A 17,797-nucleotide genomic window follows, 5' to 3' on the forward strand; every position below is an offset into this window, starting at 1 on the left:
CATTCGCCACAGCAGGACTGAACGGGGATGGCCCTCAGGGCAGCTTGCAGCCACTGGAGCCAGCATTAGCTTCAAGAGAGTGCAGTCATGCCCTTCCCACCCTTCAGTACCGGGATCACATCACCAGAGACCAGCGTGTTCTGGTTTCTGTGCCATAGAGGAACAATGGAGGTAATCAGACTGGCAACTGGAAATAGTGAAAGAAAACATTTCAAGAAATGAAAATGTTCATTTGCCCTGAGTTCTGAAAAAGTTAAAAATCTCCCGAAGAAAACCCACTGGCAAAATGACCTTGTTGCTTTGACAGCAAAACTGGGTGGTAGAACTGATCAGTGCATATGTATTTCAGTCCATACAACTCCGCAGGTTTATTTCATTGAAAGAAGATAAGGGAATCAAGTCTATTCTCTAGGAAGTGTTTAGCTAATAGATCTGGTCTGTAAGAAAGTGTTTTTACTGCCATCTTTAGGTACCTGTGTGAGTTAGCCGACTCATCTCTTTAAATTCTTGTGTTCAGTGAAGCAAGAGTGACCCCACCAGATGAAGATTAGAAAGCTAAATCCAAAAGTTTCACTTAATGTCTGAAGGAACCTCCCTCTTTCCATAAACTATAGACAAACCTAAGTGAAGCACAGTTGGCTAAGTTGGAGGCTAACTTTATAAATTCCAGCCGCTCCTGTAAGGCCTTATCCTGGGAAAGGGGAGGAGAAATCTGTAAGTTCAGGCAGGAAGAGGTAACAAAGGAACATGAGTACCTCCTAAGAAAAACATGTGGAAGCAGCAGTTGATGGATCTCAATCACTGTGACAGAAGTCCCAGAAAGGGAAAATTCCTTTGTTTTACTCTCAGAGATAATACACCCACATCTCTCTCTCCCAACTGCCCGTGGTATGTCCAAACCATGCTCAGCCTTGAAGCACTTATCTTTTCTAAAACCAGCAGCACTGTAAGCTGTTAACAGAGAGAAGCTGCAAATAGTGTTGGGTTGCCTTCTTTATTTGCTTATTACACTGTTTGGAAGGATATGAAGTGGTTGCAAGAGCAGATTTATGTCAAGACCCAGTTTTTCATGATCTGTCTCATTTCTTCCCTGTACACGCATTCTGGTTTGGGATTACTGTACTTGTTCCCTGTTGCACACACAAGGCAATGCTAGTTCTCTTCACAGAGATGGGCTGTTGTTTTAGTTCATTACAGCCGAGATCCAGCTTGTTCCAATATAATCCCTCAGTTTGGGCCGGTTTTCCGAGTAGGTGGCCAGGCGGGGTGCTTACAGCAGGCCACTGCTCCATGCCGAGATGCTTCGCTTCTGTCTCGGGAACAGGAGCTACAGATCTGAAGGGGGAAAAACGTTTGCTAGAAGCACAACTGCGCCAAGCTGAGCCCACCACACAACTCACAGGAGAGAGGCTAAAGAGGGCGCGGGCACCAAACACCGCCGGTACCGGCACACAGACTGAGCACCCCCGGTACGGACACACACGGACACACGGACACACACGGACACACGGACACACACGGACACACGGACACACACGGGGACACACGGACACACACAGACACACGGCCCCCCCGAACACCCCCAGCACCGGCACACGCAGCCCCCGCCCCTCAGGCCAGCCCCGCCCCGCTGAGCCGCTCCCGGCGCCGGCGCAGTCTGTTCCCACCCTCGTCCCGGAAGGGCTCCTGTTTCCCGGAGTGCCTCGCGCGCTCCTTTCCGGCCTGTGCCCGGGCAGGGTGAGTGCTGGTGGGGGCCCGTCCCGCCGAATCCGCCTCCATCCTCCCCGCAGACCCCGCGGCGCGGGGGGTCCCTGGCCCGGCTGGGCGCGGGGGGCGGCCCGGCGCGAGGGGCACCGGCTGGGAGCTCCCGGCGGGCCCCCGTTCGACGGGAATGGGGCCCATTCCTGCCCTCCCCCCCGTCTCTCAGGCCCGGGGAGGCCTGCGGGACAGATGGGAGGTGGATACGGCCCGTGCTGTCAGTCCCTGGAAGGAGCCGCTTAGGCATCGTCATGTTCCTTCCGGGCCGGGCTGAGCTGCCCTGCCGGCTCTCCTTGAGGAAGGAGGGCTTTGGACACACAGAATCGGGACGGGGCCATCGTAGGAGCGCTTGGGGCTGGCCGGGAGCCCGCTCTTCATGTGAGGCGGTCATAGTATCGGGTGTGCTTCCTGCGCCTCTCAGGCAGATAGAAGTAAAACACTTGTGATACTGGAAAGTTGCTGCGTGTAGCCTGCGACTGGTGCGACCCGGGGGTTAATTAGGTTTAGGTTTACAGTTCCGAATGTGGGAGTTGTGTGGTTCGTAAGGGTCTGGGGAGGACGGGAAAAGTCCCGAGGGAAGTTGGTTTGACGCGTGTACGGATGTTTTTCAGCGTTGCTCAGATGGCTCCTGCAAAGAAAGGCGGCGAGAAGAAGAAGGGGCGCTCTGCCATCAACGAGGTGGTAACGAGGGAATACACCATCAACATTCACAAGCGGATCCATGGCGTGTAAGTTGTTGTTATCCCTTATGTTAAGTGGCATTTGGATGCGGCTTCGATAGGTTTTAAAGGGCAAAGGAGGACTGTCCTTACTGCATGTTGTTTGCGGTCTCTTGTGCCTCGGTTGTGTCCCTTGGAAGTAGCTCTGTACCTGTGCAGCGCCACACGTTGTGTGTGGCTTTCTTTGCTGGTGAGTGTTCCAGGACTTGAATTTGAAGTTAGATCTATTTACTTCTGTGCACAGGTTGTCATTCTTTCCCAGGCAAATGTTTAAAGTTTAGCCCACTGATTAAGTTTTAGAAATTATATTGCTGTAGTCAAATGATTGGCTTTGTGCTTGTCGTGAAGTCATGTGAGGTGTAAATTCGGGTATGATTTGAGTTAAAAGGATATTTGTTGTGTGTAGATGGAATTTTACCTGATAAAATGTTGAACCTCGTAAAACCGTGTAGTAGTGAAGTATTTGAGAGGAAACTGCATCACCCTTGCATTCTGTGTATGGCTGCAGTCATGTGGAAGACACAAGCTGAATCAAAATGATTGGGGAAATGGCTGAATTTAACTTGGAGAGAAATGAGGCAGTGAAATATTGTAAAACCATGGGTGAGAAGGGGAGGCAGGGGTATTTTTTAATTGGTGGTAAGATATTCTGGCCTTGCCTGTTGATTGGCAGTTCAGTCTGTTTTAAGGCAGATGATCCTGCTATCCACTTTTCTTTTTGTGTTATCCACTTTTTGTGCATGGTGTGTGCTAGGGCTGCAATGCTTTTTGTTTAATGCTTGTCTCACTTGTGATCATGCACCCACTTCCCATTTCTAACACTAAATATCAACAGCGATGTGCAAATAATACTAAATATAACCCACTGTGGGACCTGAGGCACTACTGATACAGCTTCATGTCACAGTGTGAGTATAACATATATGGCAAAACACTCACAGTGCAGCTCTAACTTCTGTTGTGAATGCCCAGTCCTGCAGGATCTATCCATAATGGGCATGAGACAAGCTATACTGGTAAAAAAAACCCAGTTCTGATGGTGGTACTGGTGCCATCCTGCTGGCATGAGAGAAAGTAAGTACTGAGTAGGAGAAGCTGTTATTCAGAATAATGTCAGTTTTATTCTTCTGCAGTTTATTTTAATACTGTTACGGTTCTGTCAAGTTTGTATTACTATTGTTGCACTGCTTTTCTCATAGACCTTATATTCAATGTCTGAAACCTCTGATCTCTCCAGTAATGTTGTGATCTTCCAACACACTGACATTAAAACTGAAGGCTTAAGATTCAGGAGATCTTGGGGTTGCATAGTTTTACTTAAATTATTCTCCCTAAGTATGTGAGGTTTCTGTTAGGCACAAGTTTAGTATCTGCCTACCGGGGTAAAAGTGTAGTCATGCTGTGATGCAGCTGTTTGTCTGCTGTTGAACACAATTCTTTAGGTTGTGTGTTTAGAGAACACCAGCGAATGCTGCAACATGCAACATTGAATGCTGACAGTGTCCTGAAGTTAAAGAAATGGCTCTTGTGTTTGTCCTAGGGGCTTCAAGAAACGGGCACCACGCGCTCTCAAGGAGATCCGTAAGTTTGCGATGAAAGAGATGGGAACTCCCGACGTTCGCATTGACACCAGACTGAACAAAGCAGTCTGGGCTAAAGGAATAAGGTGGGTTTCTGCAGCTTTCCTTACTGGGTGTGGAAGGACTTGGAGGGGTAGACATTTGTATGCTTCTTGCAGTATTTGCATTTTCTTTGCAGATGTGTTTTTTCTTACAGCATACATGCCAAGCTAATCTTTCTGTCAGCTCTGTATTCTGGTCAGTTCTCCCAGCATATTTGTAGCAAAGCTTTGGCAAACTCTGGGACTGAAAGAGCTTCCTTCTACTTCTAAGACTAAAGTGAAGAAAAGAAGGAATGTGGGTTTAGGGGTGGAGGGTGGGGGAAGAAAAAGGATTGGGGTATTGTAATACTGAAGTACCCTGACCCCTATCACATCAGACGCTTTTTATGGCCTTTTAGTGATACTTTTGGTCCCAAGATAGGTGCCTGGGATTTGTGTAGTGTGTCTGAACAGGATTAGATTTTAAAGCCTGCTGAAATGATAAATGCTGTGCGAGGTGATAAGTAGGTGTGTTTTAAATAGGGCCATTAATCTTTTCTTCAAAGGACAAATGATAAGTAGTTTGAGGGTCAAAAACTACAGCTTCCATTAAATCACTGCTACAGAGGCAGCTGATTTGGCATTTGACATGTGTAAAGATGGTCCGAAAGAACTGCTGTGAGGAGTGGAACTTCTTAAACCATAATAAAAGGTTAATTGGGATTGATGTTTTGAGTGATGCCCTGGATACACAGAGTTTTAAACCATGTCTTTTGGGAGTTGGATTCCTGAGTCATATTTACAGTGGTTTACCTGGTATTGTGTGACAAAGCCTTCCTTCAAAAGCAGAGTGGGACTAAGTTATTGGGTCTTGTGGACAGGGTTTTTCTGTCTTTCCTGTTAAACTTTACAGTTCATACCAATGAAGAAGTAGCAGTGGAAGCAGGAAACAGCATAACTTCAGAGGTTTGTAGTGAGGCTACTAACCAAGACTTCCTTATATTAACTGGTAGCAGTGTGGTCTGTGGAGCAAGAAGTCACCATATCTGTTTTTACTGGTTAGAATGCATAATGTATGCAAAGTAAGATATCATCCTCTGAAAGGATCAGGAGTGGCTAAAATCACCCATGTCAGCTCCTATGATAGTGAGTGACTTACATACAGTATGAAAAATGCTTTTGACTTGTGTCAGGAAGGGAGTAAAGCAAAGCAAGTTCCTGTGTCTTGATGACTGTGTACTGCTACACTGTGACTTCCCTGTTACAAACAAAATCATCTGTGTAATTTAGTTGTGATTCCAGGGGCTTAGTGAGGAAGCAGTGTTGATCAGTTGTGTGCCTCTAAGTAAGATCTTCGTTCAGGTTAGACACTCACTTGAATTTCCATGTGACTTCTGGCATACAGATTGGGCAGTACTTTAACTCTGGACAGGGGCCTTAGGCTTTCACAGCAGATTGGTGGGTTTTTCCTCACCATTTTCTATTGTAGTAAGAAATGCTTGTTAGTAACAGCTGCTTGCTGATCATGTTCATGGCATTCATGTTCACATTCATGATGATCATGTTCACTTCATGATCACCTTCGCAGCTGATGATGAAGTGACAATTTCCTGGATCAGTAGTGGACAGATGATGCACTTCTGACTTAATGCACTTACTGGATTATGGATTCATCTTATTCAAGGCTCACTTCAATCCTACCTCCTACTTTATTAAAACTAAACAAAAAAACCCCCTAAAAATCTCTTTTAAGGCAAACAGTACAATCGCTTAAAGGTACAGGATTTTTCTCTTACTATGAGGGTGAGATAGAAAGAGAATTGACTCATCATGTCTTTGCACAAATAGGCAGAGCTTAAGAATTTGGGGGGGGAGTAATTATGGAAAAAAGAACTTTTCGATGAATTCACAGGTTTCAGTACATAGTTTACTAAAAATTAATCTGCCATCTTCATTTTAGGAATGTTCCTTACCGTATCCGTGTACGTTTGTCCAGAAAGCGCAATGAGGATGAAGATTCACCAAACAAACTGTACACACTGGTCACCTATGTACCAGTGACAACATTCAAAGGTGAGGAAGGTTGCATGCCATCTCTCATGCCATGTTTCTCTGCACAAGTAGCAAAGCAGGACAGCTCCTCCTGCAGTACAAAATTCAGATGAAAAGCATGCTGAAGGGCCAAAATGCTTGCTTAAACTATATCTGCTGTAGAAACCAGGGCTGCTAGCTTGCCTGATCTGCATTAAAATGAATACAGAATTTTGTGAAATAGTCATGTAAATTTTGAGAGATCAAGAAACACTGGCCAGAGTTGTTAGGGTAGTTTTAAGGTTTGTTTTCCCATATAAAGCCCATCCTCTGATGTCAAAAGCTCAGGCAGGTTGAGCCCTTTCTGCTTGTCATCTGAGAAAAATCAATTCTGCATATAAAAAAAACCAACTTCATGTTGTATCATACTTGCCTATATAGTTTGCTCTTCCAGAAGTAGATCAACTAACTAGCTTTGAAACAGCTTCACATTTTCTTGTGAAGACTTCCATATTCTTTAAGGGAACTGTCTTAGTAACAGGTGGTGATACAATTTCTTGTTTTGCAGGTCTACAGACAGTCAATGTGGATGAAAATTAATCAGATTTGTATTACAATAAAAGGATAAAAAGAAAGTTTATTCCTAAGTTGTTGTTTTTATTGTCCAGTCTGTTCAAGCTCTCAGCTGTGAAACATTGAGTTGAACAGGTACCAACATCTTAAAGTATCTTGTTTTCTTTAGACTTGTACATAATGGTGTAATTTGCTTAATTAAAGATACTGTAGACTTCTGTTACATGTGAATGGAATAAGGAGAAGATGTGAATGTTCTTTGTGCTTTTGTTCTGTTCCTGGGGCAGTAAAGAGACACTACACAGGTATTTTAAGTGAAGGCCAAGTTTGTTTAAAAAACACAAAACAAGGAAAACCCAGCCAAAACTGATGGCTCATATATTTCATACATGTAATCTCTTGTGGATGACATAAGTTCCCTGTATTTAGTCCCCTGCTGGCCTCGTAGGCACTCAGTAGGCTTCTCCCAAAGCAGCTCTGTACGCTACATAGAAACAGCTTTCTGACTGGTGAAGTAACTGTGATCATGCTAGCTCAGGGAATCTGTGTAATGAAGTAAGGATTAAAAGTACTTACCTTCCATAAATCAGTAAATACTGTCAATGCCAGTCTTGTACAAAAAGGGTTTATTGAAAAGTGCATGTTTTTACAGAAGCACAGTCCATGTACATTTATCATTTGAGCAAGACATACAAATTGGAATACAATCAAATATATTAAAATAGTTTCAATTACCAGCATTGAAACAGGTTTCAGTATTAGTGCAAAAAAAGGCAACCCAAACTGCAGACAGCAGATGAGAAGTGTTTTCCCCTGTTCTAAAAAAAAAAAAAAAAAGGACAACTGGAGCCAGCCTCTGGTCTCCCAGCACGGAAGAGGGCTTCAGTGTCTTCACTCTGTAGACAGATGTTTCCTTTTACATTCAAAACAAGAACATAATAAATCAATGGCACAAAACAAACCTACGCACCCTTTAGCTTTTAAAGCTCTTAAACTGAAAACCACAGACCAACAAATTATCAGAAGTCCACTGCTAACTGAAAGCCTTTTACAGTATGTGCTTTGGCATAATTTCAGTGCATTTCAATTTTTACATGTTTGCTGCTACTGCATGTTTGGTTTTGTATGTTCATTCCGTGGTGAGCAGCTCACTCCATTTGTTTTGAGACTATATTGATTTAGCTTTGCATTCTCAAGTTTTGGTTTCAGTTCTAAGGGTTTTTCAAAGAAGTTAACTAATGATTGTTCAGTCAGGAGGGATGCTAAAATATGTTCAAAAGAGACAGTCCAGTCCCCTTCAGTCACAGGAGAAGGCTGAGAGTCTTTGTGAGGGCTCTTCACAGTGTCAGTAAAAACAGCATCCTGGTCTGAAGCAGAGGCCTCGGGCTGTAAGTCCTCAGTGAACTCATCTGATCCACTCCCCAGGCTGATGCTTCTTTGTCCTACTTCTCCAATCTGAAGTAACAGTGTAGTCACAGTGGCAATGGCTTGATACAAATCATTCTCCTCTGGATCTTCATGAAACATGCTGTACAACGTCTTGCAGAACTGAATAAACTCTCTCTGTAAAGGATGAAAAACCAACATCAAAGTACTGAACAGCCATGTTATGGGATCAGTGCAGGAGTCAGGGGAGGGCACAGTACTGCAAAGGCAGGCAGAATGCTGTGTACATTTATATGCTCATTTATAGCTTCTGCCTGCTTTTAAAAAATGCTAGTGAAGGGATTTCAACCCCCACTGGTGCTAGGAATCCTTGTGCTGAAATCAAAGAGGGAACAGAGCAGTGAAGTATTTTGATGCCTTGATGAAGGAGATCTGGACCTGCCAGGTGGCCAGAGGGCAAGTGAGATATAAGGCAAGGGATAGTCTCTTACTGGTGGCTGTTACACAGAGTGAGTTATAACCAAAGTCATCCACAGGCCCGCAAGCCACCTCCCTGTTTCTCTCCCATCTTTCCCCAGATCTTTTTCTTCTGCCAGCAAAATTCAGACATCTTCCCAGCCTCTTTCCCTCCCTCACTCACCCATCACAGGTGATTATCAGACTAGAGAGGATGTTTCAATATCCTCAGTGTGATGCCTTAAGGAGAGCTTATGAGTCCCTGCTGAGCTGACAGGTGAGATACATGCCACCCATTTAAAACTTTATGTACCAACACCAGTTTGTTTTACTAATATGGGACCCTTTTCCCTCCAGTAGATTTCCTTATGCCAGCAACATAATAAAAAGCTACTGGCATTAGGGAGGAGATAGTAAGATGACAACAGCCTTCAGCTGGTTTACTTCATGCAGTTTTAGTCAGTGTTGGGCTATGACAGGGCAAGTCCCAGTTGGTGGTGGACTAAGAAGTCACTGGTTTGGTGCAGAGGAGGTATGGGAAGACAGAACAGCAATATGCGTTCCCGGGAATTCCTGGGCTTAGGAGGAGGGCTTTATCCTGCCTGCATAAGCCTGTTTGCTTGCCTGTTCTGCTGCAGGTGAGTGTAAATCTGAAATTCTATTCACCAGACAGTCTGAGTAGAGGGACCTGCTAAAAAGGTAGCTGAGAGTTTTTAAACACATGCTCTGTGGATCAGAGGACCCCAATCCTTGATGCATGAAGGACTGAATCCAAGTACAGGCTGAAGTCACACCTTCTCAGAAAGAGGCAAACTGTTGTATTCAGTCATTGCATTTTAAGTACACTTACTTAAAAACAGATTACAATCTCTAAGGTACATACCTGGCTCATTTTTGGCAATTCTTTTTCAGTTTTAGTATCTTTTTCTTTGGCTAGATCCTTCAGCATCTGCTTCAACTGCTTTTGGTAATCTACTGCATCACCTTTTTTTGGAGCAGACATAAAAAGGAGAATTAATTTTCAAGTCACTGGAGTAAATTTACATTTCAAAATAAACCCCAGAGAGCAGAGATAACATGGTAGGGATCACAAGTGGGTTATCTCATATGCACACGCATTAGAGAACCATTTTGGACATACCATTTGATTTTCCAATCACTAGTGGTCTTGATGTTGACAGCAAAGGATTCTTTAATGGTGACTGGCTGTCTCGCTCATTTTCTGTGAGAGCTATCCAAGAAAAGTGACAAATGTAATCCTTTGAATTCTGAATAATGGTTATTTATGTTTCTAGAACTTAGATATTTGAAGAAAGCAAAATAATGGGGCAAATAAGTTTTTAAATACTTTCAAGTATTTAAAATTATGTTACTGTAAGTAAGACTTATTCTGCAGTTGGAAGTTTGCCAAGAATGGCACATTAATTAAAATCTCTGAACAGAGGAACTACCACAGAATTTTGTCACCTGATCAAAACTGGATCAAGATATGATAAGTAGATCTCTACTGTACATGGAGTACAAGCCATTCAGAAATGTTAGTTCATATTTTGTCTGGAAGTAACCATGTAATTGGTTGCAAAAGATCTCTGAATACAGCAGATGTGTGACATTGTAATCTATAAATTTCATCCAAAAAAGGTTTGACTGGAGTAATTTGTAAAATGTGATGAGCGTAACTACAAATGTACATCCTTTACGCTCCCAGTTGGAAGGAAGCAAGATTAAGATTTTCATTAAGCAGCTTTTTCCCAAAAGCAAGAGATTTTTTTTGGAAAGAGAGGTATTCATTCTCTTTCAGATTTCTTACCCGGTGGGATATGCAGCTTATATAGTAACTTTATCTTTTCATTCATTTCTCCGTTATACATAATATCTGCAAGGCAAAAAAAGAACAAGAAGGAAGTGAACCAAAGCACGCACTTCCACAGTTTAAAATAAATCAGGCATCTCTCTGTGCACAAAGGATAATTGTTTACATGGACAATAAACATATGGCCAGTGTATTACTTTAGGTTGTGCCTGTCAATGAGGAACAGCAGGTGACAGCCATCTGTTTGGTCTTTGTTCTTGTAAAGTAGATTGGGAGTACCTAAGCCTATGGAGCTTCAGCATTGTTTAAAAATATCATGGAGGATGGCAGGGAATCTAGTAAAGGCTGTTTGTTGCCACAGATTAACAGGAATGTGAGGGGGGAGAGACAGAAAACTCTGGGGACATGATATTCTTAGTATTTCTCCCCTTCAGCTCTTACTGCTGTTCTACAGAGTAAGCCCAAAGGAGATACCTATTTAACGTGTAATATAATTCACACTTTCAATGACCACTAAAAATAAGATTCTTAACTTTCAAATGCACTGAAATACTGTGAAGAACTTTTTTAATTTAAAGTTGTATCCATCAAAGAATCAAAATCAAATAACAATATAATACAGAATGCCTTAAGGTTCACATAAAAAAATTCTAAAAATCTTAAGTGGCAAGAACAAAAATGTATGGATTTTTTACTGAAGCTTTGAATGTTGATTCAGTTTTTCCTGCTTGAGATCAGGCAACAGTTGAGATATGGCACTTTCTCTTCAGCCAGATTTTGGGACAGGCAGCCTCATCTCATTAGGACAGCTGGTGGCCTCAAGACCAACCCAAGCACAGCCCTCAGTCCCTGCTGGCCAGATTTTTTTTGTTCTGCTTGAAGTCAACATGTAAGGCAAGCAGCAGTGTTTAAGATTAAGTCTTTAACAAGTGGTTACAAAGAGATATACTGAGATTTCAAAGATATACTGACAGCAGCCATCGAGTAGAGAGGATTTCCTAGCATTCCATACAGACCCAAGTATAATTTTAATTCATACAAGATTTTAAACAAAATTACTATTGTCTAAGATATCAATTTTTTAATACAAGATTCAGTCATCTCCTTAGGCTGTCTTTTAAATCAAATTGACTTTGGGTGATTGGAACACAAAAAATCAGTAAAGGTCACTGATTAGGATAATGACAAGCCCTAAAAAAACATCCTCCCCTGCCAGTCATACGGCATTTTAACATTCACATCTCTCACACGTGCCATCCCCTTCTCTGCCCACCTTCCACCCTGCAGGTGAGCTGATACCTAAGCAGCTGGCGAGCCCCTTGAATTCGATGAGCCGGTCCATGTTCTCATCCAGGAGCCGGAAGGTCCTTTGGGCGAGGACGTCAGTGTGCTCCCCGCAGGTCCAGGGCGACACCAGCCTGTACAGGTTGGTGAACTGCTGGGCATCGATGCGGTACTGCTCAGCGTACGGCCGGCTGGGGTCGTGCCGCTCTGCCACCGGGTTCGTCATTTCCCAGTAACACCTTATTAAATGTTCCCTCTAGGAGAAATCGGAGGCGGGAGAGGGGTTATTGCACTGCACAGTGTCAGAGAGCACCACCAGCAGTAAAAGGCATTCACATCAAACTGCTGTAAAATGCTCGAAATTCTCTTTGCGTGAGGTGTCACACTGACACCAAGACCATTTCTGTGTGAAAAAGCAAATCTTCAATCAGAGCAGCCAACCGCTCTCACAATTTGTAATGGACAATTAATACATTTGAAGGGAGACGGTGCAAATTCTTGGAATAAATTCACTGTGGGCTACTGAAACTCTATTAGCCACATCTGGCCCAGGATGTTCCTAACCAGCCAAAGGTACAGAGGGTCACAAAAAACACAGAGTAAGCATTATACAGGCTTGACCTGCTCATTTATTCTCTCTCAGACATCTCCATTTGAATACTGTACCTATTAGTCTTCCCTTAGGGAGAGGCAAAACAAAGAGTCCTAACGAAGCAAGCTGTCCTCAGGGAAGCAAGGAAAATAAAGAAAAAGGAACTACCACCAAGAAATTAAATAAGAGGAGTGTGAGCCAGTTAAAGCTCAAAACCAACAGTGAGCAGCAGGAGCGAAGCACTGAAAAACAAGCTCCAGCAGCATCATCTTACAACCACTAATGGAAGGAGGAGCTGCTCTTAGTGACAAAGCTGTGTAACACTAACAACATACCACAGTCATATTCTCAGTATTTATGGCTGTGGACAATACACAAAAGAAAGAGTCCATTAAGGACACTGATTACAAGCTTGGACCTCTAAATCAAGTACAGTTGTATAAGCTTAGATGTCCCTGTCTCCAAATAACTTTACTACAAGTTTTGTCAAATATCACCTTGACAGAAAGGAACCGAAGTAGAAACTCCTTTCAGTTTAAAAAAAAAAAAAAAGAAATAAAACTGTTAGAAATTAGGAACAAATAGCAAGGACACATGTTTGTGGAGTTTTCTTTCCCTTATGGAAAACAGTCTGCCTTTAAACAGCATTAAGAAAGCAGGACTCAAAAGCACTGCCAAGATCACAGTGAGCAGAGCTACATATTATTTAATTTATTCTGCATGTGAAAGTTACCAGAACCTCACTTGTCAGGGACCATTTCCAAGCAGCAAGTTATAAAGGAAACTCTGGAGCAATTCTCCTCTGAAGGATCTGTGCATTACTACTCCTCTTTAACAACTGCGCAACCACGGAAAGCACAAAATGGCATGATCCCATCCAAACAGCACCGCCCAGGCACAGGACATGAGGTCCTGGGCAGCAATGCAAAGTAACAGCTGGAAGTTACACCCAAAGAAGCCTCAAATAGCGCACTGGCCGCTTTTAAGGGAGACTGACCTTGAACAAGTCATACAATTCCTCTAAATCTTCAGGAAGAATTGAAACATCTGGGATGACAACTCTGAGCTTAAAAAGAAAGAAAATCATGTTAGTGACAGTCTCTACTGCCTTCATCGCTGACACGGGCAGGCCCATGAGCCCTGCAGGGACTGTACTGACGTGCTACAGCTGAAACCACAGTATTGAAAAATCTTTGCAATGTTTCCCCCTTCTTTAGGTTCGCCAGTTGGACAGGTCCATTGAAAGAGAAATCCCTCAAGGGCTATTACAAACAAAGACAGGAAGTCCCTAAGCTACAGGTCACAGGAGGCCAGGGAAGCATCACATCGTGCTCTGTCTCTTCTTACACTCTTCCCCAGGCATCTGCCCGGGGCCAGCCATGGTCAGAGACAAGGCACTGGGCTGGATGGCCCTGCAGTTGTTCTTAACTGTAAAGCCACCCTAGAAAATAATGCACACGGCTGCAAAAGAAAAATCCTCAGCATCCCAGGAAAGAACTTTTTCCAGGGACAGTAATGATTCTCCCTTGTTTCAAGGCCTGATGGCACCTTTTTAAAAACTAAACCGGTGTGCCCCCAGAGAGGCAATGTTAAGCTACCTCAGTCAAAGTAATACCCTACTTACCACATTTTGCTTGGTTGTATCTTCGTGGCTCTGCAGGACACGGATTCGGTGTTTGTAGCGCATGTGCTCTATCTGTGCCACAGAGTGGTCTCCAAATTTCTACAAGAGAGGAAAAAAAGTTTATTATTTGTGTAGTATTTTGTGATATTTGTATTTCTCATTTACTGGAAATAAAACTTTTAAAGTACAGCAGGACCTTGAAGAAAAAGCATACCCAGTCTCTAACTGATCTCTCAGTGTAAGTATTCATAATACACCTAGTCTTGTGCATTTGAGCACTTTAGCTAAGGAATCTGTAAACGTGTATTAACTTCCAGAGCATCCATGTTAAATTTAACCTTTTTCTTCTTTAAAATTCTAACTTAACTGACCAGTAGATACAGAGCAGTATTTTACCTCATAGGAGTCGTGAATCAGGTTTGCTATTTCAGTCACTGGAGAGGCTTCCTGGTCATCACTAAAGAATGCGTGGTGATTACCAATAGGTGGTAGAGGGCTTTCCTCATTTTTGACATGCTCTAAAAACCTGAAGAGGAGAAATACATAAGAACACAGATCCCACTGCACTATGCTCTTCTCAATTCAAATAAGCAAACAAGTCTTATAGCTCAGACTTAGAAATAAACTGGGTTTGGGGCAAGCTTGGCTTTTCAGAAATGGCTTTGTGATTACTCATCTGAGGAACAGCAAGCCAGCCAAATGACTAAATGCTGCCCAAGGAAGAAAACTTCTGTCTCCTTGAAGTCTGGAGCAGGAAGCCTGTCACTCCAGGGAAGGCACGAAGAGCAGCAGTAAATATTGCACGTTGACGCAGTCAATGCATGTCTCAGCGCTGCCAGGAAATTTCACAGGACATCTCGTCCCATGTACAAAGCCCATTGTTTAAGGCAGACACTGCAAAAGCAGCAACAGCAGCAAGGCAACATGGAAGGTCCTGCTGGTGCCTAGATGGAAGGGCACTCCTGCATGGCCATACCTGCTCAGGATCATCAAGGCCTGCCCATCGTCCTTGCTGTTACACAGATCCACGGCGTTGGCCTCCAGGATAGCCAAGCCCAGCTGGAAAATGGCTTTGATGCCATCATAGAAGAAGCAGTCTACAACATTCACAGCACTTTCCAGGGGCATGATACTAAGGAAAAGGGTAAGGAACCAGGAAAGAGAGATGGAAGCTAAGGCTGTCAGATCCTTCATATGTTCAGCCAGCTCCGGAAGTTGCTCTTTTATAAGCTCTTCAAACACTGATTGGTCTACCTGAGCACCTGCAAGTCACAAAAAAACAGAATTAGCCAGGATTGATAAAGAAAAAATATTCTTTGAAGGTAATCATTGCTGTCAACTATCAACTGCAAGTTTCTTAAAATTTAAACTGACAAGATACACATGCATGTACAAAGAAAAATCCCATCATCCTCCAGCTGTGATTGCAGCCCAACCCTCATGTCCATAGTCCTTACTGTACAACTTTCTGCAGAAAGAGTGTGTTGATTCTCCTAAGTGTCTTTAGGGTGCAATGAAATAGTAATAGCAGCAGCTGTTGGTTTTGGCTACCAGAGCAAATAGAAATTAAGTGCTAGCAAAAGCAATCTTAAAGCATTTTACTGTTCGATTTGGGATCTATGCAGTGAAAATAAGACCGCACGCATTCCTCTCCACTGTATGTACTCAAGCAAGTGGGCAGTAAAGCCTTCATTCTAAGTGAGGAAATGTAAGATGGAAATCCAGATATGGCTTACACACACTAAGCAGGAAAAAAGTATTTACACATAAATTCATGCACAGATATAAATATATACTTACATGCATAATTATATATATATAAAGAACAAAGGATTTCTGTAATGCCCAGATAAAAGCTTTCCTAACTGTCCCAACCAGTCTTTCCAAAAGAGCAGATCCAGGCTATGCTTTAGCTACTAGCTCAGTTCTGCCTTGTCAGCAGCTACTGTAGAATCAATATAGTTTCTTATCACTGAAGTGGCCTGTGTCTACAAACCAGATCTGCCACATCAGGGCTTTAACTAAAGACACTACAAGTTAAAAATATTCCTGAGTACAAAATGCAGTTGGCTTTTCAAGTATTTTCTCTTTCCTTTCAAGTTATTTCATTTCTTTCTCATAGTCCATATTCTGTTAATATTAGCAGACTATTTTAATTGCTATGAAATTTCTGAGACATATATATCCCTAGCACTCAAAACTTCTGTTATTCAAAAGCAGAATATAACCTGGACAATCTGTGGCAGAGCGGCAGCGTCTTGTGGCTTTGCATCCAAATCATGGAGAAAACAAAACCAGCTCTGACATTTTGCTGTCTTAGAACTTTTCACATCAAGCCACAGAGAGCTTCTAATGGTGACTGAACAAACATTACAGTACCACAAATCAAAAGCAAGTGCCCAGGGGCATGCAAAGAGCTTTTGAGAAACACATCAAGCATGGTGCTTTAAAGAGAAAGCCTTCTCACATCAGATGGTCATGAGCAAAAAGGGTAAAGAAAACAGGAGAAAACAGACTGGGGTTACTCAGTAGAGGGCAATTTTTGTGTTTTGTTTTGTTTTTTTTAATAAGCTTAATGCAAACAATTTAATAGCCATAGTTAACACACACACAAAAATTGACTTGGTTTTAGAGGTTTTTTAAGGAAGCCAGAGACTGATAGGCAGATACATATAAAAAGATCATTCCAGACTCACTGTCAAAAGTGAATGTTTAAAAGGAACATGCAATGCTGCCTAGATATTTCACAGATGTTTTTATTATAAGTGTTGACATTACAGATGAAAGTCAAGTAGATGTATTCAAAGGGACTTTTCTTCCCACCTTTTCATTGGGCTCCCAGAAATCATGAAATCTGAGCAACTGAATCTCTAATGTGTTACAGCATGAGACCATGACGAGGTAGGAAAATACCAGGGCATCCATTTAAAAAATGATGACCCAAGATGCAAGCTAAATGATATCTCCAGGACTGAAAAGGCAAATCAGAGAAATGAAATAAGGTTTTCAGTGTTTCAATAGTTACAGTATCAAGATGATGACAGCCTAGCTAAGATAAAGCAGGGTAAGATGGCCTGCTGGTTTATGCAGAGGATAGAAAAGTCATGGTAACACGAGAATAGGATATTCATGACCCTTGCCATCACTCTTGACCCAAGAACAACTTGTTTCTATCTTGCAGCTATCTGCTTATAATTTCCTCTATGCATTGCAGAGGGGAGAAGGAGAGAGGGAATTCCTGAAGGAGGAGCCCTGCCTGCAGGCCTTTCACATTTGCAAGCAGTGAAATGAAAATGCTTGTGAAAGGACAGAGTGGTCATAGATGGAAAGGCTGAAGGAGGGAGCTGGTCATGTTATGCAAGTAAAAAGGTCGAGTAAGACTGAATTGCCTAAGCAATTTTGAAAACAAAAATTATAAATAAATAAACACACAAATAAATAAATAGAAGATTTTGAAAGTCATAAAGAAAAGGCCCAAGAGAAGAAGGCCTGCTATAATCAAGGTCATTAATTCAGTAGCTGTTTTGACTGTAGAGATTACTGGCTGACACTGAAGAGGAAAAGCACAGTGACAGGTAGCAAGGTTAGAGGTCATCAAAGTTACAGAGAGATCAAAATTTGGACAACAGTGTTGGCAGTACAGACAAAGAGGAAAAGTTGGGTCTTGGAAGTGCTATGCAGGAAGAAACAATACAAAGTTTAGACAAGGGCTGGTTGCAAATCAAAAAAGAAGGTCGACTGAAATGCGAAGCCAAGAACACTAACTCGGGCAACAGGAACCAGAGGTGGGGCAGGGTGGAGAAGATCAGTAGCACCGATTTGGGCACATTAAGTTCTAGGGTAAACCAAAGTTGCAGAAGTAACTGCTTAGTGAAGCAACCATGCTGAAAAACTAGACCTCTGCCATTCAGAGGGAGCAGGGGAACTTCCAAGCTGAAGCTCCCGGCTCTGCACTGTAGTG

At 42.6% G+C, this 17,797-nt stretch overlaps 2 protein-coding genes across 6 annotated transcripts in view; one reads left to right on the plus strand and one right to left on the minus strand.

Annotated features, from left to right (window-relative positions):
- Nucleotides 1-1,595: 1,595 nt before the first annotated feature.
- On the plus strand, nt 1,596-6,748 carry RPL31 (ribosomal protein L31). The gene is made up of 5 exons (XM_051806966.1): nt 1,596-1,737; nt 2,370-2,486; nt 4,018-4,143; nt 6,038-6,150; nt 6,677-6,748. Exons 2-5 carry the CDS (start codon nt 2,380-2,382, stop codon nt 6,706-6,708), a joined length of 378 nt encoding a protein of 125 aa, XP_051662926.1. The 5' UTR covers nt 1,596-1,737; nt 2,370-2,379; the 3' UTR covers nt 6,709-6,748.
- Nucleotides 6,749-7,290: 542 nt separating this feature from the next.
- Nucleotides 7,291-17,797, minus strand: part of TBC1D8 (TBC1 domain family member 8) — a 50,581-nt gene continuing 40,074 nt past the window's right edge. For 4 of the 5 annotated variants that reach the window (XM_051806944.1, XM_051806942.1, XM_051806943.1 and 1 more), the window contains exons 12-20: nt 14,813-15,098; nt 14,233-14,362; nt 13,837-13,935; nt 13,210-13,278; nt 11,636-11,876; nt 10,334-10,399; nt 9,665-9,754; nt 9,407-9,507; nt 7,291-8,244 (exon numbers count right to left, since the gene is read on the minus strand). In XM_051806944.1, coding sequence (XP_051662904.1) covers nt 7,786-8,244; nt 9,407-9,507; nt 9,665-9,754; nt 10,334-10,399; nt 11,636-11,876; nt 13,210-13,278; nt 13,837-13,935; nt 14,233-14,362; nt 14,813-15,098 — 1,541 coding nt within the window. In that variant the 3' untranslated portion in view covers nt 7,291-7,785. Of the gene's footprint in view, nt 8,245-9,406; nt 9,508-9,664; nt 9,755-10,333; nt 10,400-11,609; nt 11,877-13,209; nt 13,279-13,836; nt 13,936-14,232; nt 14,363-14,812; nt 15,099-17,797 lie in introns of those variants that run through there. The other variant, XM_051806945.1, reaches the window with a different exon arrangement.

The sequence above is a fragment of the Manacus candei genome, unplaced genomic scaffold, assembly GCF_025592945.1.
Source record: "Manacus candei isolate 608988 ecotype Guabito, Panama unplaced genomic scaffold, ASM2559294v1 h1tg000069l, whole genome shotgun sequence".
In the NCBI taxonomy this organism is placed as follows: Eukaryota; Metazoa; Chordata; class Aves; order Passeriformes; family Pipridae; genus Manacus; species Manacus candei.

Excerpts from the sequence above, each read along its gene's own strand:
- RPL31 (XM_051806966.1), top strand. The coding sequence starts at position 2,380 with ATGGCTCCTGCAAAGAAAGGCGGCGAGAAGAAGAAGGGGCGCTCTGCC. Across the intron at positions 2,487-4,017 it reads CACAAGCGGATCCATGGCGT|GGGCTTCAAGAAACGGGCAC; the intron begins GTAAGTTGTTGT and ends TGTTTGTCCTAG. Across the intron at positions 6,151-6,676 it reads ACCAGTGACAACATTCAAAG|GTCTACAGACAGTCAATGTG; the intron begins GTGAGGAAGGTT and ends CTTGTTTTGCAG.